The 27,107-nt window shown below is 39.3% G+C and overlaps 1 protein-coding gene across 2 annotated transcripts in view; it reads right to left on the bottom strand.

Moving 5' to 3' along the window:
• Positions 1-27,107, bottom strand: part of IGDCC3 (immunoglobulin superfamily DCC subclass member 3) — a 109,743-nt gene that overhangs the window by 25,862 nt on the left and 56,774 nt on the right. For both annotated transcript variants that reach the window (XM_063448782.1, XM_063448783.1), the window contains exons 3-6: positions 22,093-22,237; positions 19,640-19,770; positions 17,270-17,407; positions 958-1,116 (exon numbers count right to left, since the gene is read on the bottom strand). In XM_063448782.1, the coding sequence (XP_063304852.1) occupies positions 958-1,116; positions 17,270-17,407; positions 19,640-19,770; positions 22,093-22,237 (573 nt within the window). The remainder of the gene's footprint in view (positions 1-957; positions 1,117-17,269; positions 17,408-19,639; positions 19,771-22,092; positions 22,238-27,107) is intronic.

Raw genomic sequence — 27,107 nt, 5'->3', positions numbered from 1 at the left:
AATAAATCAAGGGCAAGCTACTGAGTTTTTCTAACCTTTTGCCCATTCCCAGATGTCTCATATTCTCTGTGCTGCAATGCATTTGCTTAGGCTCTCCTTACGCTAAAAGGGTAATCCAAGCACGAACCCTATGCTCATGATATAATGATATATACCAGTGTCAAAATTCCGTCTGGATAAAATCAGGTAAAAATTCCATCTGGATAAAATCAGAAATTTCGCCACTGGTATATATCATTATTGCACCTGAGGAAGACCAAGAGAGTGGTCGAAAAGCGTTGTGCCTGTTCAGCTTTTATTTCCAATAAAGTATTTTACTTATATTTTATTTTGGTTCCTGATTTTATCCAGATGGAATTTTGACATCTGTTCCTGGGGGACCATCTTTAATACAGAATCGCTTTTGGAGTATTCTACATGCCATTACAGTAGAGAGCCGACTTATATGGCTCTCTAAAGTGTGAGTGCTCCAAGTTACTTCTTTATTATACACTGGTTTTATGCATATTGCCCTATGATAGTTGTTTATATTACAGATCATATCATCATTTATCCATTGTGTGTGCAAAACCTCCTCTTCTTTTATCCAATTGTATAGATGTAAGTGTTTTAAGGGTGACTAAAACACTGGTTTGGTTTTAAGACGCACTGGGATCTATTTATTTTTAAATTGTATATTGTTTAGCGCCACATACCCATTTTTTGTGTGTTTGTACAATTCTCTGTTATTGTTGGATGGTAGTATTTACAAATAGGAGCTAGATGGTGAAATGGGAAATAGTGTAAAGAAAGAACGCAATGAGATAAAATGTGATCTATATCATTTAGGTGAAATGCATAGGGTTGTGATAGAGGACGATATAGGCACAGCTGCAAGATGTTAAATTTATTGACTACATTTTTTGTTACTTTATTAGCTTGGCAAACTGATACAAGATACAGATATTCATTCCTCACCCTGAACCACCAGTCGTCCTTGTGCAGTCCGACGCACTCTAGTTCCAGGCTTGTTGGCAGCACAAACATAGACCCCAGAGTGGTGCACAGTCAAGTCTGAAATCATAAGATTCCCTGTCCCAAGAACCTGGATCCCCTCCACACCGATTGGACGGCCATCTGCAAGAGAACCAAATGCATATGTGTTAAACATAATAAAACATAAAAGCTTCTCCTAGTACCCAAAACACAAAACAGTAGACTTATTAAATGTATCACATGATAATGACAAACTGATTTACACAGAAACCAAAAAGAATAAATAAATCTTCTTACACATCAGATAGATTATAAAATATAATCTTTATCACGTTAAAACAAATACTTTTTTTTACACTCACAAACAATAGTCACATCATAAGTCAGTATAGCTTATGGCTAAACAAAAAGTTGCATGTTTATAGATACTTGTCAGAAATGCAAAAAACCTAGCAATGGAATAACAATATAATCATATAAAAACAGCATAACAATAAGCTTCTTGCTTTATGTTATTTTTTTCCTGACTCAATAAAATAGCAACAACTCTAGATTGTAAGCAGAGTCCACATGAACCTATTGTTCCTGTAACATTTTGTTATTGTCTCCTTTGTTGTTAAATGTCCCCTTTTATAATATTGTAAAGCGCTGTGGAATAAGTTGGCGCTATATAAATGCCAATAATAATAATAATAATAACAATAATCTCATTATAACATTAAAGAGACACTAAAGTCACCAGAACAACTACAGTTTAATGTAGTTGTTCTGGTGAGTATAGTCAGTCCCTACAGGCTTTAACCCCTTAAGGACACATGACATGAGAGACATGTCATGATTCCCTTTTATTCCAGAAGTTTGGTCCTTAAGGGGTTAAGCAGCAAGCACTGTATTTTTAGAGGAAAGGCAGTGTGTACATTACAGCCTAGGGATACCTCAACTGGCCACTCCTCAGATGGCTACTAGAGGTGCTTCCTGGGGAAGTGCTGCACACTGTGCAGCACTGACATTTGATGTCTCCACCCTCTTCATGGAGACACTGAACTTTCCTCATAGAGATGCATTGATTTCAATGCATCTCTATGAGGAGATGCTGCCCTAGCCAGCCTCCTTGGCTATCCTATGGGAAAGCATTGTGATTGGCTGAGATCATCACTTCTGACGTTAGCCAAGGAAGCAGGGGCAGAGTCAGCACCATCACCAGCAAACTGGAATAAACATAACATTTTAAGTAAAATAAGCTTTTAGTTCTGGGCCATGTACTCTCAGATCCATTCCTCTCCTGGTTTCTCATTAAACCATGTCGATTGTCCAATTAAATGCTTCTCCTAGAAAAGCATTGTTGGTCCTAGTGTGCATTTGTGGTGAGTGTCTACCCACTAACCATTTTATTCTGATAGAGAAGCATTAATACAAATGCTTCTATTTCAGAAACATTAAAACATCACTGTAGGGTCAGGAACACAAACATGTATATGCAAATAGGATAGGGGACAATCTGCTAAATACAAATAAAACAAAACAACATAGCGTATAACTGTGTGGAGACTGGCACTGTTATGTATTCATAATTGGTCACTCACAAATTTGTGGAGATAAAACAGCCTTGAGTGATATATTTTTCTTTCAGTGTCCAGAGTGTTGTCCCTCCTCACAATTTCATCAATCCATAGATGTATATATCTCAAGAAAGGGAAAATATATACAAAAAATGTAGTGCACTTCCAGAGTATGAATAAAAAAGGTATTTAATAACTTACATTCAAGTTTAAAACAAACAGCATGTCACCATAAAGCGTCCTACGCGTTTCGTCCTTAGCTTGGACTTCCTCAGGGACTTGGTGTCAATAAAGTGCAGTAAAATACAATAGCAGCAATAAATATATCCCTCCCACAGTCCTTTTATACATCCCCATTCAGTGTTGAAGTTCTTTCAGCTGGTGTTCGATTTTCATTTTCGCGGCATGGGGCCGGATGACGTCATCGCGTACGTTGCGTGCGTTCCACTTGCGTTTCACGGAACCGGATGACGTCATCGCGTGCATTGCGTGCGTTCCACTTTGCGTTTCACAGACCCGGAAGTGGGTCGTGATCGTTGGTCACTCGTTCTATTACACTGACTCAAAGTATATACAAGTGGGTGGACAAAACGGGGAGGGGGAAAGGGAAACAGTTAAAAAAGAGTTCTCTGGAAGGCACTATCTTTACAAGGTAGATGTGAAGTAAAAAACGAAGAAAATATATATTTACATTACAATCTGAGTTTATAAATCTCTTAGTATGTAACCCATTTTCACAAATGCAGAATGCAAATCTATATAAAGACATATGTTTTTTTTCCTTGTTTTACATCTATGTACAATTTATATAACTCATACCAAAAAATATATATTTTTTGTATACCTAAGACTATATACAGGAATCTTTAACTAGACATCTCATACAATTACAGTGTAATATACATTATACATATGATGTACAGATGATACTGTAGTTGGTGAAACCCATTTTCATTGCACCTTTGTCTCATTCTTCTTATAGGGAAGAGGTATATATATCTCTAAATCGAAAGAATGTTAAGTATATTAGAAAAAATACAAATACAAAAAGAGAAGTCCTGCGCTAAAGCAGCATGGACTACAACACACATCAGCCCCAATATGTAGTAAAAACCAAAGAAAAGAAAATGTTACCTGCGCTTTTTCCTTAATCCCTATGTATATTTAGACAAATGGAGGTCATTTAGTTGCTCCAATGGCCATTGGAGGGATGCCCGCCTGCCAACGTCAAGGCAGACCCCCCCTAAGCGGGTCCTAACACTGACCCTTCAGCCTGCTTCCTTGAGCTTCTGGCAAAGATATCTCTAATGAGACAGAAAGGGGTATTTTTTATATACACCCCTTTACTTATTAACCCTTAATAGGGAACACATGGGATGGGTAGCAGCATTGTAACCAGGCTGTGTGATACAAAGTAAATACAAATACAAAAAGAGAAGTCCTGCGCTAAAGCAGCATGGACTACAACACACATCAGCCCCAATATGTAGTAAAAACCAAAGAAAAGAAAATGTTACCTGCGCTTTTTCCTTAATCCCTATGTATATTTAGACAAATGGAGGTCATTTAGTTGCTCCAATGGCCATTGGAGGGATGCCCGCCTGCCAACGTCAAGGCAGACCCCCCCTAAGCGGGTCCTAACACTGACCCTTCAGCCTGCTTCCTTGAGCTTCTGGCAAAGATATCTCTAATGAGACAGAAAGGGGTATTTTTTATATACACCCCTTTACTTATTAACCCTTAATAGGGAACACATGGGATGGGTAGCAGCATTGTAACCAGGCTGTGTGATACAAAGTAAATACAAATACAAAAAGAGAAGTCCTGCGCTAAAGCAGCATGGACTACAACACACATCAGCCCCAATATGTAGTAAAAACCAAAGAAAAGAAAATGTTACCTGCGCTTTTTCCTTAATCCCTATGTATATTTAGACAAATGGAGGTCATTTAGTTGCTCCAATGGCCATTGGAGGGATGCCCGCCTGCCAACGTCAAGGCAGACCCCCCCTAAGCGGGTCCTAACACTGACCCTTCAGCCTGCTTCCTTGAGCTTCTGGCAAAGATATCTCTAATGAGACAGAAAGGGGTATTTTTTATATACACCCCTTTACTTATTAACCCTTAATAGGGAACACATGGGATGGGTAGCAGCATTGTAACCAGGCTGTGTGATACAAAGTAAATACAAATACAAAAAGAGAAGTCCTGCGCTAAAGCAGCATGGACTACAACACACATCAGCCCCAATATGTAGTAAAAACCAAAGAAAAGAAAATGTTACCTGCGCTTTTTCCTTAATCCCTATGTATATTTAGACAAATGGAGGTCATTTAGTTGCTCCAATGGCCATTGGAGGGATGCCCGCCTGCCAACGTCAAGGCAGACCCCCCCTAAGCGGGTCCTAACACTGACCCTTCAGCCTGCTTCCTTGAGCTTCTGGCAAAGATATCTCTAATGAGACAGAAAGGGGTATTTTTTATATACACCCCTTTACTTATTAACCCTTAATAGGGAACACATGGGATGGGTAGCAGCATTGTAACCAGGCTGTGTGATACAAAGTAAATACAAATACAAAAAGAGAAGTCCTGCGCTAAAGCAGCATGGACTACAACACACATCAGCCCCAATATGTAGTAAAAACCAAAGAAAAGAAAATGTTACCTGCGCTTTTTCCTTAATCCCTATGTATATTTAGACAAATGGAGGTCATTTAGTTGCTCCAATGGCCATTGGAGGGATGCCCGCCTGCCAACGTCAAGGCAGACCCCCCCTAAGCGGGTCCTAACACTGACCCTTCAGCCTGCTTCCTTGAGCTTCTGGCAAAGATATCTCTAATGAGACAGAAAGGGGTATTTTTTATATACACCCCTTTACTTATTAACCCTTAATAGGGAACACATGGGATGGGTAGCAGCATTGTAACCAGGCTGTGTGATACAAAGTAAATACAAATACAAAAAGAGAAGTCCTGCGCTAAAGCAGCATGGACTACAACACACATCAGCCCCAATATGTAGTAAAAACCAAAGAAAAGAAAATGTTACCTGCGCTTTTTCCTTAATCCCTATGTATATTTAGACAAATGGAGGTCATTTAGTTGCTCCAATGGCCATTGGAGGGATGCCCGCCTGCCAACGTCAAGGCAGACCCCCCCTAAGCGGGTCCTAACACTGACCCTTCAGCCTGCTTCCTTGAGCTTCTGGCAAAGATATCTCTAATGAGACAGAAAGGGGTATTTTTTATATACACCCCTTTACTTATTAACCCTTAATAGGGAACACATGGGATGGGTAGCAGCATTGTAACCAGGCTGTGTGATACAAAGTAAATACAAATACAAAAAGAGAAGTCCTGCGCTAAAGCAGCATGGACTACAACACACATCAGCCCCAATATGTAGTAAAAACCAAAGAAAAGAAAATGTTACCTGCGCTTTTTCCTTAATCCCTATGTATATTTAGACAAATGGAGGTCATTTAGTTGCTCCAATGGCCATTGGAGGGATGCCCGCCTGCCAACGTCAAGGCAGACCCCCCCTAAGCGGGTCCTAACACTGACCCTTCAGCCTGCTTCCTTGAGCTTCTGGCAAAGATATCTCTAATGAGACAGAAAGGGGTATTTTTTATATACACCCCTTTACTTATTAACCCTTAATAGGGAACACATGGGATGGGTAGCAGCATTGTAACCAGGCTGTGTGATACAAAGTAAATACAAATACAAAAAGAGAAGTCCTGCGCTAAAGCAGCATGGACTACAACACACATCAGCCCCAATATGTAGTAAAAACCAAAGAAAAGAAAATGTTACCTGCGCTTTTTCCTTAATCCCTATGTATATTTAGACAAATGGAGGTCATTTAGTTGCTCCAATGGCCATTGGAGGGATGCCCGCCTGCCAACGTCAAGGCAGACCCCCCCTAAGCGGGTCCTAACACTGACCCTTCAGCCTGCTTCCTTGAGCTTCTGGCAAAGATATCTCTAATGAGACAGAAAGGGGTATTTTTTATATACACCCCTTTACTTATTAACCCTTAATAGGGAACACATGGGATGGGTAGCAGCATTGTAACCAGGCTGTGTGATACAAAGTAAATACAAATACAAAAAGAGAAGTCCTGCGCTAAAGCAGCATGGACTACAACACACATCAGCCCCAATATGTAGTAAAAACCAAAGAAAAGAAAATGTTACCTGCGCTTTTTCCTTAATCCCTATGTATATTTAGACAAATGGAGGTCTGCCTTGACGTTGGCAGGCGGGCATCCCTCCAATGGCCATTGGAGCAACTAAATGACCTCCATTTGTCTAAATATACATAGGGATTAAGGAAAAAGCGCAGGTAACATTTTCTTTTCTTTGGTTTTTACTACATATTGGGGCTGATGTGTGTTGTAGTCCATGCTGCTTTAGCGCAGGACTTCTCTTTTTGTATTTGTATTTACTTTGTATCACACAGCCTGGTTACAATGCTGCTACCCATCCCATGTGTTCCCTATTAAGGGTTAATAAGTAAAGGGGTGTATATAAAAAATACCCCTTTCTGTCTCATTAGAGATATCTTTGCCAGAAGCTCAAGGAAGCAGGCTGAAGGGTCAGTGTTAGGACCCGCTTAGGGGGGGTCTGCCTTGACGTTGGCAGGCGGGCATCCCTCCAATGGCCATTGGAGCAACTAAATGACCTCCATTTGTCTAAATATACATAGGGATTAAGGAAAAAGCGCAGGTAACATTTTCTTTTCTTTGGTTTTTACTACATATTGGGGCTGATGTGTGTTGTAGTCCATGCTGCTTTAGCGCAGGACTTCTCTTTTTGTATTTGTATTTACTTTGTATCACACAGCCTGGTTACAATGCTGCTACCCATCCCATGTGTTCCCTATTAAGGGTTAATAAGTAAAGGGGTGTATATAAAAAATACCCCTTTCTGTCTCATTAGAGATATCTTTGCCAGAAGCTCAAGGAAGCAGGCTGAAGGGTCAGTGTTAGGACCCGCTTAGGGGGGGTCTGCCTTGACGTTGGCAGGCGGGCATCCCTCCAATGGCCATTGGAGCAACTAAATGACCTCCATTTGTCTAAATATACATAGGGATTAAGGAAAAAGCGCAGGTAACATTTTCTTTTCTTTGGTTTTTACTACATATTGGGGCTGATGTGTGTTGTAGTCCATGCTGCTTTAGCGCAGGACTTCTCTTTTTGTATTTGTATTTACTTTGTATCACACAGCCTGGTTACAATGCTGCTACCCATCCCATGTGTTCCCTATTAAGGGTTAATAAGTAAAGGGGTGTATATAAAAAATACCCCTTTCTGTCTCATTAGAGATATCTTTGCCAGAAGCTCAAGGAAGCAGGCTGAAGGGTCAGTGTTAGGACCCGCTTAGGGGGGGTCTGCCTTGACGTTGGCAGGCGGGCATCCCTCCAATGGCCATTGGAGCAACTAAATGACCTCCATTTGTCTAAATATACATAGGGATTAAGGAAAAAGCGCAGGTAACATTTTCTTTTCTTTGGTTTTTACTACATATTGGGGCTGATGTGTGTTGTAGTCCATGCTGCTTTAGCGCAGGACTTCTCTTTTTGTATTTGTATTTACTTTGTATCACACAGCCTGGTTACAATGCTGCTACCCATCCCATGTGTTCCCTATTAAGGGTTAATAAGTAAAGGGGTGTATATAAAAAATACCCCTTTCTGTCTCATTAGAGATATCTTTGCCAGAAGCTCAAGGAAGCAGGCTGAAGGGTCAGTGTTAGGACCCGCTTAGGGGGGGTCTGCCTTGACGTTGGCAGGCGGGCATCCCTCCAATGGCCATTGGAGCAACTAAATGACCTCCATTTGTCTAAATATACATAGGGATTAAGGAAAAAGCGCAGGTAACATTTTCTTTTCTTTGGTTTTTACTACATATTGGGGCTGATGTGTGTTGTAGTCCATGCTGCTTTAGCGCAGGACTTCTCTTTTTGTATTTGTATTTACTTTGTATCACACAGCCTGGTTACAATGCTGCTACCCATCCCATGTGTTCCCTATTAAGGGTTAATAAGTAAAGGGGTGTATATAAAAAATACCCCTTTCTGTCTCATTAGAGATATCTTTGCCAGAAGCTCAAGGAAGCAGGCTGAAGGGTCAGTGTTAGGACCCGCTTAGGGGGGGTCTGCCTTGACGTTGGCAGGCGGGCATCCCTCCAATGGCCATTGGAGCAACTAAATGACCTCCATTTGTCTAAATATACATAGGGATTAAGGAAAAAGCGCAGGTAACATTTTCTTTTCTTTGGTTTTTACTACATATTGGGGCTGATGTGTGTTGTAGTCCATGCTGCTTTAGCGCAGGACTTCTCTTTTTGTATTTGTATTTACTTTGTATCACACAGCCTGGTTACAATGCTGCTACCCATCCCATGTGTTCCCTATTAAGGGTTAATAAGTAAAGGGGTGTATATAAAAAATACCCCTTTCTGTCTCATTAGAGATATCTTTGCCAGAAGCTCAAGGAAGCAGGCTGAAGGGTCAGTGTTAGGACCCGCTTAGGGGGGGTCTGCCTTGACGTTGGCAGGCGGGCATCCCTCCAATGGCCATTGGAGCAACTAAATGACCTCCATTTGTCTAAATATACATAGGGATTAAGGAAAAAGCGCAGGTAACATTTTCTTTTCTTTGGTTTTTACTACATATTGGGGCTGATGTGTGTTGTAGTCCATGCTGCTTTAGCGCAGGACTTCTCTTTTTGTATTTGTATTTACTTTGTATCACACAGCCTGGTTACAATGCTGCTACCCATCCCATGTGTTCCCTATTAAGGGTTAATAAGTAAAGGGGTGTATATAAAAAATACCCCTTTCTGTCTCATTAGAGATATCTTTGCCAGAAGCTCAAGGAAGCAGGCTGAAGGGTCAGTGTTAGGACCCGCTTAGGGGGGGTCTGCCTTGACGTTGGCAGGCGGGCATCCCTCCAATGGCCATTGGAGCAACTAAATGACCTCCATTTGTCTAAATATACATAGGGATTAAGGAAAAAGCGCAGGTAACATTTTCTTTTCTTTGGTTTTTACTACATATTGGGGCTGATGTGTGTTGTAGTCCATGCTGCTTTAGCGCAGGACTTCTCTTTTTGTATTTGTATTTACTTTGTATCACACAGCCTGGTTACAATGCTGCTACCCATCCCATGTGTTCCCTATTAAGGGTTAATAAGTAAAGGGGTGTATATAAAAAATACCCCTTTCTGTCTCATTAGAGATATCTTTGCCAGAAGCTCAAGGAAGCAGGCTGAAGGGTCAGTGTTAGGACCCGCTTAGGGGGGGTCTGCCTTGACGTTGGCAGGCGGGCATCCCTCCAATGGCCATTGGAGCAACTAAATGACCTCCATTTGTCTAAATATACATAGGGATTAAGGAAAAAGCGCAGGTAACATTTTCTTTTCTTTGGTTTTTACTACATATTGGGGCTGATGTGTGTTGTAGTCCATGCTGCTTTAGCGCAGGACTTCTCTTTTTGTATTTGTATTTACTTTGTATCACACAGCCTGGTTACAATGCTGCTACCCATCCCATGTGTTCCCTATTAAGGGTTAATAAGTAAAGGGGTGTATATAAAAAATACCCCTTTCTGTCTCATTAGAGATATCTTTGCCAGAAGCTCAAGGAAGCAGGCTGAAGGGTCAGTGTTAGGACCCGCTTAGGGGGGGTCTGCCTTGACGTTGGCAGACGGGCATCCCTCCAATGGCCATTGGAGCAACTAAATGACCTCCATTTGTCTAAATATACATAGGGATTAAGGAAAAAGCGCAGGTAACATTTTCTTTTCTTTGATATTAGAAAAAATGTTGAGTTATATGAATAAAAATAAAAATAAAAATAAAAATAAAAAGATAAAAATAAAAATAAAAATAAAGATAAAAATAAAATTAAAAAAATATAATTAAAAAAATAAATAAAATGAAAATGAAAATAAAAATAAATAAAAATAGAATTAAATGTAAAAATAAAAATGAAAATAAAAATAAAAATAAAAATAATAATAATAATAAAAATATTGTGGGAGGGATATATTTATTGCTGCTATTGTATTTTACTGCACTTTATTGACACCAAGTCCCTGAGGAAGTCCAAGCTAAGGACGAAACGCGTAGGACGCTTTATGGTGACATGCTGTTTGTTTTAAACTTGAATGTAAGTTATTAAATACCTTTTTTATTCATACTCTGGAAGTGCACTACATTTTTTGTATATATTTTCCCTTTCTTGAGATATATACATCTATGGATTGATGAAATTGTGAGGAGGGACAACACTCTGGACACTGAAAGAAAAATATATCACTCAAGGCTGTTTTATCTCCACAAATTTGTGAGTGACCAATTATGAATACATAACAGTGCCAGTCTCCACACAGTTATACGCTATGTTGTTTTGTTTTATTTGTATTTAGCAGATTGTCCCCTATCCTATTTGCATATACCTATTGAAGACAAGAGGAAGTCTTCGGGGATCTACCTGGATACTCCACCTATGATATAGGGGAAGTCCTGGTTTGCTTTCATTTATATTTTCTTTTCACTGGGTTGTGTTCACACATCTTGTTGTTTTTGTTTGTATATTATTATCCTCACTATTGTGACACAACCGTTATGGCAACTTACTCATTTGCAAATATACAAAGGGGTAGAAATGTTAGATTTGAAAAAATGTTTCACCAAAATATAGATAATATCCCTTTAAGAGATTCTGATAATTATTACTTCACCAAATTAGAACGCTTAATGGTAAAAGAAACAAAAAAATGGTGGGAAGTGTCCTATCTGGAAAGCTACCTTAAAGAGGGATTAATCCCTAGGGGATTGAGAGTGGAAAAAATCCCTGCATGTGGTATAGATAATGAGGAATTCCTAAAAAAATGGGACTTAATCTTAGACACATGCTCACAAAACCTTATGAAATTAATAATTGAATTTGAAAAGCAAGGTAGAGAACAAATAGAGACAGATATCAAAACCTTAGAATCTGAGGGAAGTCAGAATATAGAGCCTAATAAATATAAAGAAAAGGAACAAGAAATCTGTAATGTAATTAACAATCTGGAAGAAAGAATATCAGAAACTAAAAATAATAAAATGAAGAGAGATAGAAGAGATAAAACTTTCAACACTTTTTCCACTAGTAACAAAATTAAGAATAAACACAAACGAAATTTTGATAGAGACACCAGAAACTTTGAGGGATCACAAAAAAATACCTCCTTTAGAAGACTAGATACATATAAAAGAAACATTTCACCCACTCGAATAAGAAATCCTTTAATTAATCAGACACAAAATTCACCCTTTAAAATTAGAAGGTATTCTAACAATTACACACGAAGCCCACCTATCACGAGACGCAAAACATTTACTACAAACAATGTCTCACAGACCCAAAATTCCTCTAAACAAAGGGGAAGGAGGGAATCAATTTCCCCAAATCGACGTGACTCCCCCCCAAAGAGATCTTATGCCCAGGCAACAAGAACTAATCTGGAACATACAGATGAGAGGGAAAACCTTTTTTTAGAGGGAGGATCCCATCACAGGGATGGGAGAATAACTCAATTCTTCAAACCACGTTACAATCACCAGGGAATTACATCAGACATCCACTCAATTTCCCCGAAAAGAAAAAGAGTAGAGGAGAATCCACGAAGAGAGGACTCTCTAAGACAAAGACAATAGAGAAGCAATACGGAATTTATAATTTAACTGATATAGAGCTGAGTGATACTGATTTAAAAGCTTTAAGCAAAGGCTTAAAATTTGCCCCTAACCAAAAAATGAATTTCTTTAACACATATATTGATGTCCAAAAATACATTCGTAAAATGACACTAAAAAGATTTTTTCTAAAAAGAGAGATAGAAGAAAGTACAAAAGAAATCACCACAGAACAGAAACAATTCAAAAAGAAATCACATTTCTATCCAGTAGGGGACAGAGGCCCTTTTCTAGAAACATTCAATAATATGGTATGCCATGACCTAGAAAAATTGGAAAAAGAAAAAAATTTAGGAGTGAATAAATATAATATGAGTAAAGAAGAATCAGCAAGCATAATTAAATTACAAAAAATGGACACCATAGTAATAAAGGAAGCTGACAAAGGGGGGGCTATAGTCATCATGACCAGAGAATACTATATGAATGAGGCACATAGAATTTTGGGAGACATAGAAACTTACATTAAACTCACAGGAGATCCAACAAAAAGATTTAACACCATCTTGGGATCTTTATTGGAACAAGCATATAAAAATGATATAATTTCTAAAAACAATAAGGAATATCTCTTCAATAATTTTCCAATAATACCCATTTTTTATTTTCTCCCCAAACTACACAAAAACCCCACAACCCCCCCAGGTAGGCCAATTATCAGTGGCATTAACTCCGTATCTGCCCATCTATCAGAATTTGTAGATCACCACCTTCAGAAATACGCACAAGAAGCACCTTCTTACTTAAAAGACACTGCTCATGTTTTAAGAATTTTGGAGAATGTAATTTGGGAACCCGATTATGTCTGGGTGACCATAGATGTCACGTCACTATACACAATAATAAAACACAACAAAGGTATAGTTGCAGTGGAACGAATTATGGAAAAAGATGAAAATATATCACCAAACTTTCGAAATTTCATTTTAAATAGTATCCACTATATTCTTAAACATAATTATTTTTTCTTTGATGATTCATTTTACCTTCAAACCACCGGTACAGCCATGGGGACCAGGTTCGCCCCCAGCTATGCAAACATATATATGAGGGATTGGGAATCCAACCACGTATGGAGTGGGCATAGCTGGGTAGCGAACCTGGTCCTATGGAAACGTTTTATTGATGACATAATACTAATCTGGCGAGGTTCACACGAAGATTTGTCATCATTCATACACTACATCCATCAAAATGACTATGGTTTAAAATTTACACATGAAACCAATACCACTAGCATCAACTTTCTGGATCTAAATCTCTTTATAGAAGATAATCAGATTCAATCAAAATGTTTTTTTTAAAAAACGGAGGGTAATAGCTTTATTCACAGAAAAAGTTGTCACAAAGATAAATGGCTGGAGACCATACCAAGAAGCCAGCTAATACGAGTGAGAAGGAATTGTACAAAGAATTCAGACTTTAGGGAACAAGCCAAACATTTAAAAAATAAATTTGTGGCAAAAAAATATGAAACAACTTTGCTAGACAAAGAAATTAAGGAAATAGGAGAAAAAAACAGAAGAGACTTGATAGTATCTAATCCCCAAAAACATTCTAAGGACAACTATAATTTTTCTTTTACGACCCAATATAACACACAACATTGGAAAATAAAAAAGATTCTCAACAAACATTGGGATATCTTACGTCAGGATCCCATTTTGGGTAAAGTGCTACCAAAAAAAACACCAGTCATTTTCAGAAGAACAAAAAACTTAAAAAATCTATTGGCACCAAGTTATGCTCTAAAAATTCCACGCAAAAGTACGACTCTAAACATCAGTGGTTTTAACCCCTGCAATTCTTGCAAAGCATGCAAAAACCAAAAATTTACCCAAAAAAAAGAATTTATAAGCTTCACTACAAAAGAGAGATTTAAAATAAAATCGAATATAAATTGTAATACGAAAAATGTGGTATACATGCTACAATGCCCTTGCGGGAAACAGTACGTGGGGAGAACATGTAGAAAACTAAAAGAGAGGATATTAGAACATCAAAATAATATCAGGAAAAATTCAACGAAACATATAGTACCACTACATTGCAACACTTGCAATAAATTTGATTGGCGGAGTTTCAGTTTTTTGGGTATAGAACATGTGGACCCATATTGGAGAGGAGGGGATTTGACCAAAAAGCTCTCTCAAAGAGAGACTTTTTGGATCAATAAATTAAAAACACTCCAACCCCTTGGTCTAAATTTAGATATAGATTTATGGAGTTTTTTTGAAGACTAAATGCACCATCTATTTCATATTCTGTTTTTGTGGAATGTTTGGGAATCATTGCACTTTTCTCTCATTCAAAAATTAAAGATTATTATTATGTATATACATTTTTTCATTTTATTCTCATTTCTAATTTAACTTAATTTTTATCCCCATTTTCATCTTTATTTCTATTTTCATTTTTTCATTTTTTAAATTTTTTTATTTTTTTATTTTTATTTTTATTTTTATTTTTATTTTTATTATTATTATTTTTATTTTTATTTTTATTTTCATTTTTATTTTTACATTTAATTCTATTTTTATTTATTTTTATTTTCATTTTCATTTTATTTATTTTTTTAATTATATTTTTTTAATTTTATTTTTATCTTTATTTTTATTTTTATTTTTATCTTTTTATTTTTATTTTTATTTTTATTTTTATTCATATAACTCAACATTTTTTCTAATATACTTAACATTCTTTCGATTTAGAGATATATATACCTCTTCCCTATAAGAAGAATGAGACAAAGGTGCAATGAAAATGGGTTTCACCAACTACAGTATCATCTGTACATCATATGTATAATGTATATTACACTGTAATTGTATGAGATGTCTAGTTAAAGATTCCTGTATATAGTCTTAGGTATACAAAAAATATATATTTTTTGGTATGAGTTATATAAATTGTACATAGATGTAAAACAAGGAAAAAAAACATATGTCTTTATATAGATTTGCATTCTGCATTTGTGAAAATGGGTTACATACTAAGAGATTTATAAACTCAGATTGTAATGTAAATATATATTTTCTTCGTTTTTTACTTCACATCTACCTTGTAAAGATAGTGCCTTCCAGAGAACTCTTTTAACTGTTTCCCTTTCCCCCTCCCCGTTTTGTCCACCCACTTGTATATACTTTGAGTCAGTGTAATAGAACGAGTGACCAACGATCACGACCCACTTCCGGGTCTGTGAAACGCAAAGTGGAACGCACGCAATGCACGCGATGATGTCATCCGGTTCCGTGAAACGCAAGTGGAACGCACGCAACGTACGCGATGACGTCATCCGGCCCCATGCCGCGAAAATGAAAATCGAACACCAGCTGAAAGAACTTCAACACTGAATGGGGATGTATAAAAGGACTGTGGGAGGGATATATTTATTGCTGCTATTGTATTTTACTGCACTTTATTGACACCAAGTCCCTGAGGAAGTCCAAGCTAAGGACGAAACGCGTAGGACGCTTTATGGTGACATGCTGTTTGTTTTAAACTTGAATGTAAGTTATTAAATACCTTTTTTATTCATACTCTGGAAGTGCACTACATTTTTTGTATATATTTTCCCTTTCTTGAGATATATACATCTATGGATTGATGAAATTGTGAGGAGGGACAACACTCTGGACACTGAAAGAAAAATATATCACTCAAGGCTGTTTTATCTCCACAAATTTGTGAGTGACCAATTATGAATACATAACAGTGCCAGTCTCCACACAGTTATACGCTATGTTGTTTTGTTTTATTTGTATTTAGCAGATTGTCCCCTATCCTATTTGCATATACCTATTGAAGACAAGAGGAAGTCTTCGGGGATCTACCTGGATACTCCACCTATGATATAGGGGAAGTCCTGGTTTGCTTTCATTTATATTTTCTTTTCACTGGGTTGTGTTCACACATCTTGTTGTTTTTGTTTGTACACAAACATGTATTCCTGATCCTATAGTGTTAAAATCACCATCTAGCCCCCCTGGTTCCCTTATGCCTCCATAAATATAGCAAGATCTTACTGTATTCAAGCCTGAAGCTGTAGATTTTAATGCTGTTTGTCTCAGAAAAACGAGCTGTCTGCTGACATCATCAGAAGTGGTGGCGTGATTCAATCACAGTGCTTCCCCATAGGATTGGCTGAGACTGACAAGGAGGCAGATCAGGGGCAGAGCCAGCATGATTCAAACACAGCCCTGGCCAATCAGCATCTCCTCATAGAGATGAATTGAATCAATGGATCTCTATGAGGAAAATTCAGTCTCTGCATGCAGAGTGAGGAGACACTGAATGTTTGGATGCATTTTAGGCAGCCATGACCCAGGAACGCTCTTTAACAGCCATCTGAGGAGTGGCCAGTGAAGTTATCACTAGGCTGTAATGTAAACAATGCATTTTCTCTGAAAAGACAGTGCTTACAGCAAAAAGCCTGAAGGTAATGATTCTACTCACCAGAACAAATGCAATAAGCTGTAGTTGTTCTGGTGACTATAGTGTCCCTTTAAAAGCTACAGCATGAAGACACGTAGTGTCAGCTAATCTCGACATTAAACCCAGCCCACCTCCTGCCACAAAGGCAGAGCAAACTGGAGAAAGAAGGGTCAAGTTTCATTTAAGCCATAAAGCTGGACTGTGCATGAGTTGCTCACACACAGTCCTAAATGCTTCTCCTTGCAGGCATGCACACAGCGCAATCAGCGTGCTGACAATGAACGTTTGCACTTTTTTGCACAAGACTTACTTTAGTCGTCCTCAGCTTTATAAGTTCTCAGCTGACTTAAGTCAAGTTTGCTGGGGGTGTAACTAGACCCTGACAGAAACTCACAGGTTTATCTTTATAGACTGCGTTTTAAGCTCAAACACTGCACAAATAGATTGCCTGCACCATGACCACTTTCAAAAGCAGTAACTCTATGAGCCCTTAACACTATTTTCTCTTATGGAAGATGCGATTTGAATGTAAACCAAACCAATGACAACTTACCGAGCCGGCTCCATGAAACTATAGGCCTAGGGTTGCCTGTAGCCATACACTCCAAAATTGCTGTCTGGTGAACGGTCTTTGTGAGATTTTCAGGGCCAACTAGGATTATTGGGTCCTTGTAACCTGTGTAATGGGAGCCTGAGACACAGAATTGCTATTATTGATATCATGTAGCATCAATGCATTGTAATACAACAGCAATCAAAATAATCCTCAGCACTCCGCAATATAGTTTCACGGTGGTTTATTGTGCCATCAAACGTGAGCAAGGCAATGTTTCGACACAAATGTGTCTTTCTCATGCTATAATTCAAATTGCATAATACAATGTGTTATATAAGTAATGGCAACCAATCAAATAGCTGTGTCCATATCACATATTAATTACAATTAAAGAATGACAATTATAATAATTAAAAAGATTAACCTTTGCGTGTTACAAATAAGATCTACTGAAGAATATAAAACAATGTATCTAAATTTACATTTTGCTGTGTATCCTTTGAGGCACTACCGGCAAACTGAGCTATATAGAGAGAAGCTGAGCCCACCAGAGGAGTATACAGCACAGCATTACCCATCACGATAATTTACTAATTGTATTACTTCTGGCAAGAATGGGATAAGTGGATTGACAGCTACGCAACACGCTGTGAGTTTTTTTCATTGTAACAGTAGTTGCAGCGAAGTAAGAACCGAGTTGTAAAATTTAGGCCATAATAGCCAAGCTAAGACAATTCTCTAACTTGCCTACCCTGGCCTACATTTTTCAAGTCAACTACCTTGGCCTACATTTTTCAAGTCAGTTGTCATCTCAGCACAGTTGAACGGCATCATGTTTGTCATCAGCTGTCAACTCCTATAAGCACAATTTCCCTCACATGCTATTTCAGGAAGTCTAAACCACGTGCATGTTGTATTTTGTCATTGCAGAGCTCTGTCAGAAACGTTGGGATAAAAGGAGAAACAGTAATCATTTGCATGAATATTATGTATTACTGGAAAACCTGCAGTCTACCAGTTATTTTTTTTCTATTAGTGCCTGAGGATGATCAGAACTGTCAGCCAATTCAATTGTCAGTCAGTCATTACTGAGCATGCATTCACTACATTAGATATTCTTGAGTTTTTCAGCTCTTAAGAAAACACTGTGGAAGCTGTAAGGCCAATGCCATGTTTACAAAACCAGTCGAATATTTTGAAAATGTCCTATTTATTTCTTTAAATTACCTCACTTTATAATGTACATAAATCCCTATGTGATCAATTTCGGGTGAATTCAATATGTCTAAAATATTAAAAGCAAATTAGGTATCAGTTGGGTACAACTTGAGAAAACTTTGCAAGTTTAGTGCTGGCTGAGTAGCTTTAAATGGACGTTATAGACACCCACACCACTTCATCTCATCTTGATGTTCTCAGCCAATCTGTCTATTGCACATGTACTGCAAAACGCTGCTCCAAGTGAATCCATGCATCTCTATGGGTAGTGTTTAGCGTCTCCATGCAGAGTACGGAGATGCTGAATGTAGGACCTATCCAAAAAGTCCCTGTAGTAGCTGCACCTAGAGATGTTACTAGGCAGCAATGTAAACCCTGCCTTTTCTGTGAAAAGGCGATGTTTACATGGCTGAGCCTGCAGGGACAGGTATAGACACCAGAACAACTACATTAAACTGTTGTGGTTCTAGTGACTATAGTGTCGCTTATTAGTATTATTTATATAGCACTAGCTACATCAATTAAAGATACAAAAAATGCAAACATGTAAAAATAGACAGATTAAAACAAACAAATGAAAGATATGGCATTTAGTCAAATACAATATACATGGATTCAAATTTGAGAATATAGTAATATGACTAACTGTGAAGAAAAAATATGAGTAGAAAGAGGAAATAGGTGATTCGTTTTAGAGAAGCTGTAGGGACATTATAAGTGCCATAACCATTATAGCTTTTGGTAGTGGTTATAATGCTATAATTCTGTTGTTGCCATCCATATTTTTTCTGAAGTCATTTGCCAGCTGTTTGACAAAAGTAGGGGGTCACCTTGGAGCTGACAACCCACGACAACTGAGCTACACAGATAAAAGCAATGGAAAAGCAGCCTTTGGATTTAGCACCCAGCAGATCAATGGAGATGTATGCTATAACCTATAACATGGGTAGACAGCCTACAGGACTCCAGATTTTGTGGACATCATCTGCCATAATGATCTTACAGCCATAATGCTGGCAAAGCATCAGGGAAGATGTTGTTCACAACATCTTGAGTGCCACAGGAGGCCAATAATAAAACTTAGTAATTGTAATGTTTGGAAGTTCAGTAGAATTGAATCCAGCACAGCCATTAGATATGAACTCTTACCTGTAACAGTCAAAGCCCCTGAAGGACTGTACTTAACGCCTGCTGCATTAGTAGCCATGCAGCGGTATGTGCCAGCATCGTCTGCACGCAGGGCAGTTACTTGTAAAACTCCAGTGGGTAGCAAGGTATATCTGTAAAACAAAGACATTACACGTTGGAATAGTTAGCACCCTACTGGTAAAGGTCTGCTTTCTAGTAAAATATTTAGTGAATCAATGCAGCTTATACAGAGTAGCCGTTTTATAAAGCTACTATTTCATTGGTAAACCAAGTAACATTTAGTTATTTAATCTGGTCACAATCTTCACTATTTCCATAACGACAAAAATAATGTTTTTCTTTTTATTATTTAGTAGCTACAGTTTTTACACTCTGATTTAACCCCTTAAGGACACATGACATGTGTGACATCTTATGATTCCCTTTTATTCCAGAAGTTTGGTCCTTAAGGGGTTAAAGGGACACTATAGTCACCAAAACAACTTTAGCTTAACCCCTTAAGGACCAAACTTCTGGAATAAAAGGGAATCGTGATATGTCACACATGTCATGTGTCCTTAAGGGGTTAATGAAGCAGTTTTGGTGTATAGATCATGTCCCTGCAGTCTCACTGCTCAATTATCTGCCACTTATGAGTTAAATCACTTTGTTTATGAACTCTAGTCACACCTCATTGCATGTGACTTGCTCAGCCTTCCTAAACACTTCCTGTAAAGAGTCATCTAAAGTTTATCTTTCCTTTATTGCAAATTCTGTTTAATTTAGATTTTCTTATCCCTTGCTATGTTAATAGCTTGCTAGACCTTGCAAGAGTCTCATGTATGTGATTAAAGTTCGATTTACAGAGAAAGAGATACAATTGTTTAAGGTAAATTACATCTGATTGAAAGTGAAACCAGTTTTTTTCATGCAGGCTGTGTCAATCAGAGTCAGGTGAGGTGTGACATGGGCTGCATAAACAGAAACAAAGTGATTTAACTCCTAAATGGCAGTGAATTGAGCAGTAAAATCAGAGAAGCATGATCCATACATTAAAACTGCTTCATTAAGCTAAAGTTGTTTAGGTGACTATAGTGTTCCTTTAACCCCTTAAGGACCAAACTTCTGGAATAAAATGGAATCATGACATGTCACACATGTCATGTGTCCTTAAGGGGTTAAGGGATTAAGTATGATTCTTTGTGATTGTTAGGAAAGAAGGGGAGAACAATCAAATCCCTTTTTGCTGTTTCTGAGTGCCTACATGTGCTCCCATAACTCCCAACAGCCATGGGTGTCTGAAAATATTCTCATACATCCCAACAGTCCCAGACTTGGCAGAACAGTTCTGATTTTACTCTTGTCCAGCTGCCCGGAGTTGTTAGTGGAATCCTGCTTCTGTACACAGAGGGAATAGTTGGCATATAATCAAGTTTAGGAGTGAGTATGTTATATAATATATTCATGCAATCACAAACGGAAGTTCCAGGCACTTACAGCTTCTTAATACATGTAGATTTTAAAAGGGACCAAAAGCACAAAAGTTGACAATGTTGCAGCTGAAATGGCCTTTGCAAATCATTTTGTCAACCTTTGTGTTTATAGTCCCTAATAAAGTGTGCACGTATTAAACAGCTTTGCATGCTCACAACTTCTGTTTGTGATGGCAAGAGTTATTATTGTGGGCTTTCCAGCCTATGGCTCTGCAGCATTAACCTTGAGGAGAGATCTGTAATTGCTATAGAGTGATAACCAAGAGTGCAAACCCCTTTCTGTTTAATGGAATATAATGCATTTATGTCTGAAAGAGAATGTGGATATGTAAATGTATGCCAGCAGCATACAGGTCTAAGCAGAGGACAGAGTAACAGGGGGAGCAGGAGTACTACTCCCCCAGCAATCATTTCTCACAACTGCAGGAGGGCTCTCAGGTGCTGATGTGCAGGCAGTGAAGCCAGGATGTCAGTGTTACCGGAAGAGCCCTGCATGATAATGTCTCCAAGCAGGGCCAATCGCAGCAAAAAAAGGGGTAGCTCAGGCTCGGTGGGCGTTACAATAGTATTAAAACCAAGGTCCTCCAAGAATGGCAGTGCTGGAGGGAGGGGCATAGGGTGAGCGCTAATACTATGATAAGTTATATATTTACTACCATGAGAGGATTCTGGCAGGGCAGGCTCACTTTAAGCCTTTAGTTTGCCACGTACAGGCATAAATATGCACGTGTAAGGCTGTGTTTATGAGAACGTTCCTGGAAAACGATTAAAAAAAATGTTTAATTCCACCCATCTATTTTTTTTTTTCATCCCTCATGATCATTTGAAAAAACTAGCAGTCCTAGCAACTAAGCACAAACATAGTGACAGTAAAGGACACACAGGTCATAAGATATATATAATATAACCATGCAGGATTTGTTGTAATAGGAGAAGTACAATGACATGCAGAGTAAGCACATGTTCACCTTCTTGCATTACCTGGGATCCTCGGTATCAATGATTTCACCATCTCGTTGCCAAACAATGTTTGGCTCTGGCAGGCCACGAATCTGACACTGAAACCTGGCTACACCTCCTTCCTCTAGCGTGGCATCCCGTGGAAAGATGTGGAAATCATAAATTGCTGAGTGGGTAGAAAAAGAAGGAGATGCTTAAATATAATCAGCAGACTAAAATTGTTATTCTCCAACAATAAAGCTAATGTTGGCTACAAGTCTGAACATGCACAACGACATAAATAGAGGTTGTTCTCCATCAGTTTCATATTGTAGCAATGTGCTGTTCTGTGGACTGTTTTTCAGTTAGTTATGTTTTATGTTTAGTAAGACAAACACATGTTGTGTCCTGGATGTGCCCAGGCTACCCCCATACCCACCAGTAAGTGCCCTTAGTGTATGCTTCTCTGCCAATAAAAGGTGAACTATTCTACCACTTTTCTGAGAGAGGCAAGTTTAATTCTCTTTCAAACATTGATTTTCAATACTATATTTGCAGCATATTCTGCTGGAATAGGTATTGTTAATGTTCAATAATAACTACTTTCTTATAACAAAATCTTGAAACTGCCATATTAAATATTACTGAATAACCCTAAAACAAACTCCAACTCCATCTTTACAACTTGGTTCTGTTGGTCAAAATGTAGTAATTATGTTTCCAATTCACCACAATTATATATATATATATTTTTTATTTATTTTTAACCCTGGGACACCATCTCCTTGTGATGCTCAGGCAGCGTACAAGTTGAGCATCTTGGGAAAAGTAGTTTATAAAAGTCAGGTGTACCACGGCAAGCTAGCCGTCACTACTATATCCTTGCCTGTTATCAGAGTGCTGCAAATGGCACAATGATATATCCTATTTCTTTTGTGGTCTCACAATAATAACAACATAACAACATATAATAATAAATATAAAAAGGTTGGATGATTGTACTCCTTAACCAAATTGAAGTGCTTATGTTAGCGGTACAGTGAAAAACTAAATAAGGGATAGATTATAGTGTTTGCCTGATGACACAGTCTCTAAGCGGTAAGACAGATGTTGGTCCTTACCTAGTAACAACATAGGCAAGAATTAATAGGCCATGCACTGGTCCATAACTAGGGATACTCTATCCAAATGGCAATAAACCAGATTCCAGAACCTGCCTGGTAACACTGAATCCAAGTGGTACGAGGATAGGTCATGATCCCTGCCTGGTGACAGTGACCTCATGAAATTACTGCCAAGTTGATGAGTTTGAAGCATCACTGGGCAGCATTCTCCGCATCTGACCTACATTCAGTAGGGGCAGGCTGAGCAGGATTAGTGCAGCTTGTGCATGACATCCCAAGTAACCAATGTCACTCACAAACCTCTCCCCAATGAACAAGCAGATTAACCCATTCACTATCTTATTAATCATGCATTGAATGTCTTAATAACGTATAGAGAAGACAAATTAATTACAATTTGATGTTTGACACTTGAGATTATTCACTAAGCGGTAAATTGCAGAGCTCGGACAATTGAATTGCAATTTCCCTGATAAAGCTTCCATGCTGGTAAAATAGCCGAGTTGCTTGGGGAAATGGGGTGGGGGGTGGGGGGGGGAGACGAGAGAGTGGAGGGAGGGCTGTTCAGTCTTAGATAGCCCTGAGGCGACTCTGAGCAAAGGGTAGGGCTTCATGGTAGAATAGTCATTTACGTGCAACCAGAAAGAGAACAAGACAGGTGCAGTAATCTATTTATTACAACTGAATTTCTAACCTCTATGCACAAAAACTAGGGGGAAGAATATTCCCTTTTTTCCACCCTTTCTATCTTACTTTTTGATTAGGTGGCCAAGCCACAAGGTTGTTACATATAATTTGGTTTACCATTCAACTACCATTACGCAGGGACCTGCATGTCCCATACTGTTCAGTGACAAATTCCTGCATTAGGTCTTGCAAGACCAAATTAATTTCTGAGAACTAGGGACCTGTCCCATAGTGTTAGATCTTGACAACTTCTTAAACAAAGAAAAATACAAACTGGTATTTACATTTCAGCTGCTTTGATCAAAAATTGCAAGTTTCCCTGTTTCTATTGTACTGAATAACCATATTGTACTAGCTTACTAATAATTTGGAACACAGTAAATATAATAAATCACAAGTGCTGAAAGCTCTTAGCATATCTTGATATGAACTTAATAAAGGTTTTATTAACATACTGCCCCGGATCCTATACCTCTACCAAACGATACCTCTGGCCCTACCGACGGCGTACTTTCAATCGCTCCGGACCGCTACGATATGATTTGTGTGGAGTGGGGGGACAGGCGAGGCTCAGACAGGAGATCCTATGCCTGCCACGAGCGTGGGGTGGAACAGCACTCCCGGATCTCCGCAAATACCATCATGCTACAGTGCTACAACGGGTCTTGGAATGTCATACTCATCCAGCACACAAACAATGGATGGAACTAGATAAGAACCACATGGGGTCGTCACTTCTCACTACAGTATGGAACTCGAAGAGACCTCCGACGTTGCCCCAAGACTGCACCTCCACTGTGGCACAAACGCTAAAAACGTGGGACAGCATCAGAAGAATTCCACAGCTGTCTCCAACACCGAGCCCGTTGATACAGCTGTCATATAACCCTCAAATAGGAGGTGGGCTACCGCCGACATCTTGGAGTATCCTAGGTGGGGGAGAATCCCTCTCCATCTATAAGTTGCTGAATAACACAGGCATAATACCACTACGGGAATTGAATGACAACGACCAACCGTCCGCAATGCAAATCTTCCGCTACACACAAATTACACACTTCTACCAAACCCTACCGCACAGAGAAACCCTACATAGAGACCTGACGTGGTTTGAGACACTCTGTGACCAAAGGACCAACCAAGCCAAGTCCACATCCCTCATTTACCAGCACCTCCTTATAGGTCACCTGGAGAACGCGGACACCTTTCACCGACGCTGGGAACGCATCCTGGGTACATCATTCACTGCGACTCAATGGGAAAAGATCCTACAGCACAAATGCTCCTCTAGCTCCAACTATCAGGAAACCAATTATAAGCGTCTATCGTTCTTGTACAGAACGCCCGACAGCCTGCACAGGATCTTCCCGGCGGTACCCGACACATGCTGGAGATGCGGGGAGGGGCGCGGAACAATCCTACATATCTGGTGGGAATGCCCACGCATCACGCCATTTTGGGACGAGGTCAAACGACGAACTGAGGAAATACTGGGATCGGACGGCAGGTTCAATAGAGAGGCGGCTCTCCTACACTCTACAACAGACACCATCGGGGTGTATAGAAGATCTATACTCCGACACCTGTTGAACGCCGCCAAGGCTCTGATCCCACTGCACTGGAAGCAAGATGTAACCCTGACGATTGGACTATGGATGGAACGGGTGGAGGAGATATACAGGGCAGAATCAATCCACGCTTCATTGATAGGTATGGAGGAGAAGCATGTTGAGAGGTGGTGGCCGTGACTGGCTTACGTGGCGGGGCAGGGTGTGGGGGACGGGCGGGGGCGTAGCCCGTGAGGCGTGCCCCTCTACACCCCCCCACATCCACCCACGCCCCAGGGCGGGTGACGCCTCACTGCAGGGAACACCTCGGTCCCGAATCTACCACGGGCACGACGAGGGTGCTCCTCTAGATCCCCCCCCTTTTTTTTTCACTCTCTCTTCCCTCTCTCTTCCCTATCTCCTTCTGTTTTTGTGTTCTCCTTTCTACACCACTTGCTCTCTTTCCCTGACCCCACGCAAGAGTCTGACCTCATTGCTCGTGCACACTAGTCTCAACAACAGTCAAACAGGAGGGTATGGCAGGCTTGGGCCTCAGGTGCTATGCGGATGCTCTGCTAATTCGTTAATGCCCACTACTATAGACTAAACCAACAGATTTTACCGCCCGGACAACAAAACAGGACCTGCGCGAGGCAATGAGACCCAATGGAAACCCACTATTTATCAGTAATATTTGGCACGACGAGTCCTCTCTATGATATACCACAGACGTTATAATGGCCCCTATCCGCCTAGAAGATACTCCTAGGCTATATGCAACCGTTATGATGACAGGCGAATCTTGACCATGTACTACCATGTACTACACAGTCACTACCTGGAAGTTAATGATACTGCTACTGTACTACCTTCTAATTGTTAATATTGTTTAGGTTTTCATTTCTTTATAATCATATGGCTGCTCCTGATGTTGCGAGACCTGCGTGTCTCCCATTTTACTATCCTATCGCACTGTTATACATTTTCGGTGACACAAATAAAAGCGGTTTGAACAATAAAGGGTTTATTCAATTAACAGAAAATGGTGGGGAACTGAAGACCAAATTGCTAACGTTTGGTGAAAAATAGCGAAACAGTAATTACAGCTGAGTTCCAAATCAATTATTTTGACCTAAATGTAGATTTTAATTCACCCCATTTGATGTTTAGTGAATAAAACCTAAAGACTGAATACATACAGCTCTACATTCCCTTAAGGGAATCGCACAGTTAAAGCCACCAATGGCTGGCATGGACCCAGGAGAAACTGAATTGCTTCTTTAGAATGTAGGCCAGATTCCCACGTGACAGCTGCCACTTTCCAACAATTCCTGTTCATTTATAGAGAAAGAGCCGAAAATAGCTCCGGTGGGAACTGTGACCACTGTCAAGCACTGCCAGGGGATACCCCTGTGTGCCACCCATATCAAATGCGCTGAGATGATGCAATGTGACAGATCTAGACTACCATATAATTATATGCTGTTTAGGACCACTTACTGTCCTGAATGTGGAGGTCAGCTGGCAACCACACAAAACATATGTAATCTCATTTAGAAGGCACCCACAGTGCTGAATTTGGGGATCTTCGTACTCAAACATCCTGTGTTCTCTGGTATATGAATATGTCACTAAGACTGAGAAGCATTGGAAGGGGTAGAATTTATGACACTCTATTTAGAGCTACAATCAACATATA

Source organism: Pelobates fuscus, chromosome 3, assembly GCF_036172605.1.
Source record: "Pelobates fuscus isolate aPelFus1 chromosome 3, aPelFus1.pri, whole genome shotgun sequence".
Lineage (NCBI taxonomy): Eukaryota > Metazoa > Chordata > Amphibia > Anura > Pelobatidae > Pelobates > Pelobates fuscus.
Note: the sequence above shows the minus strand (reverse complement) of the source record. Positions and strands in the feature narration are given on the sequence as shown.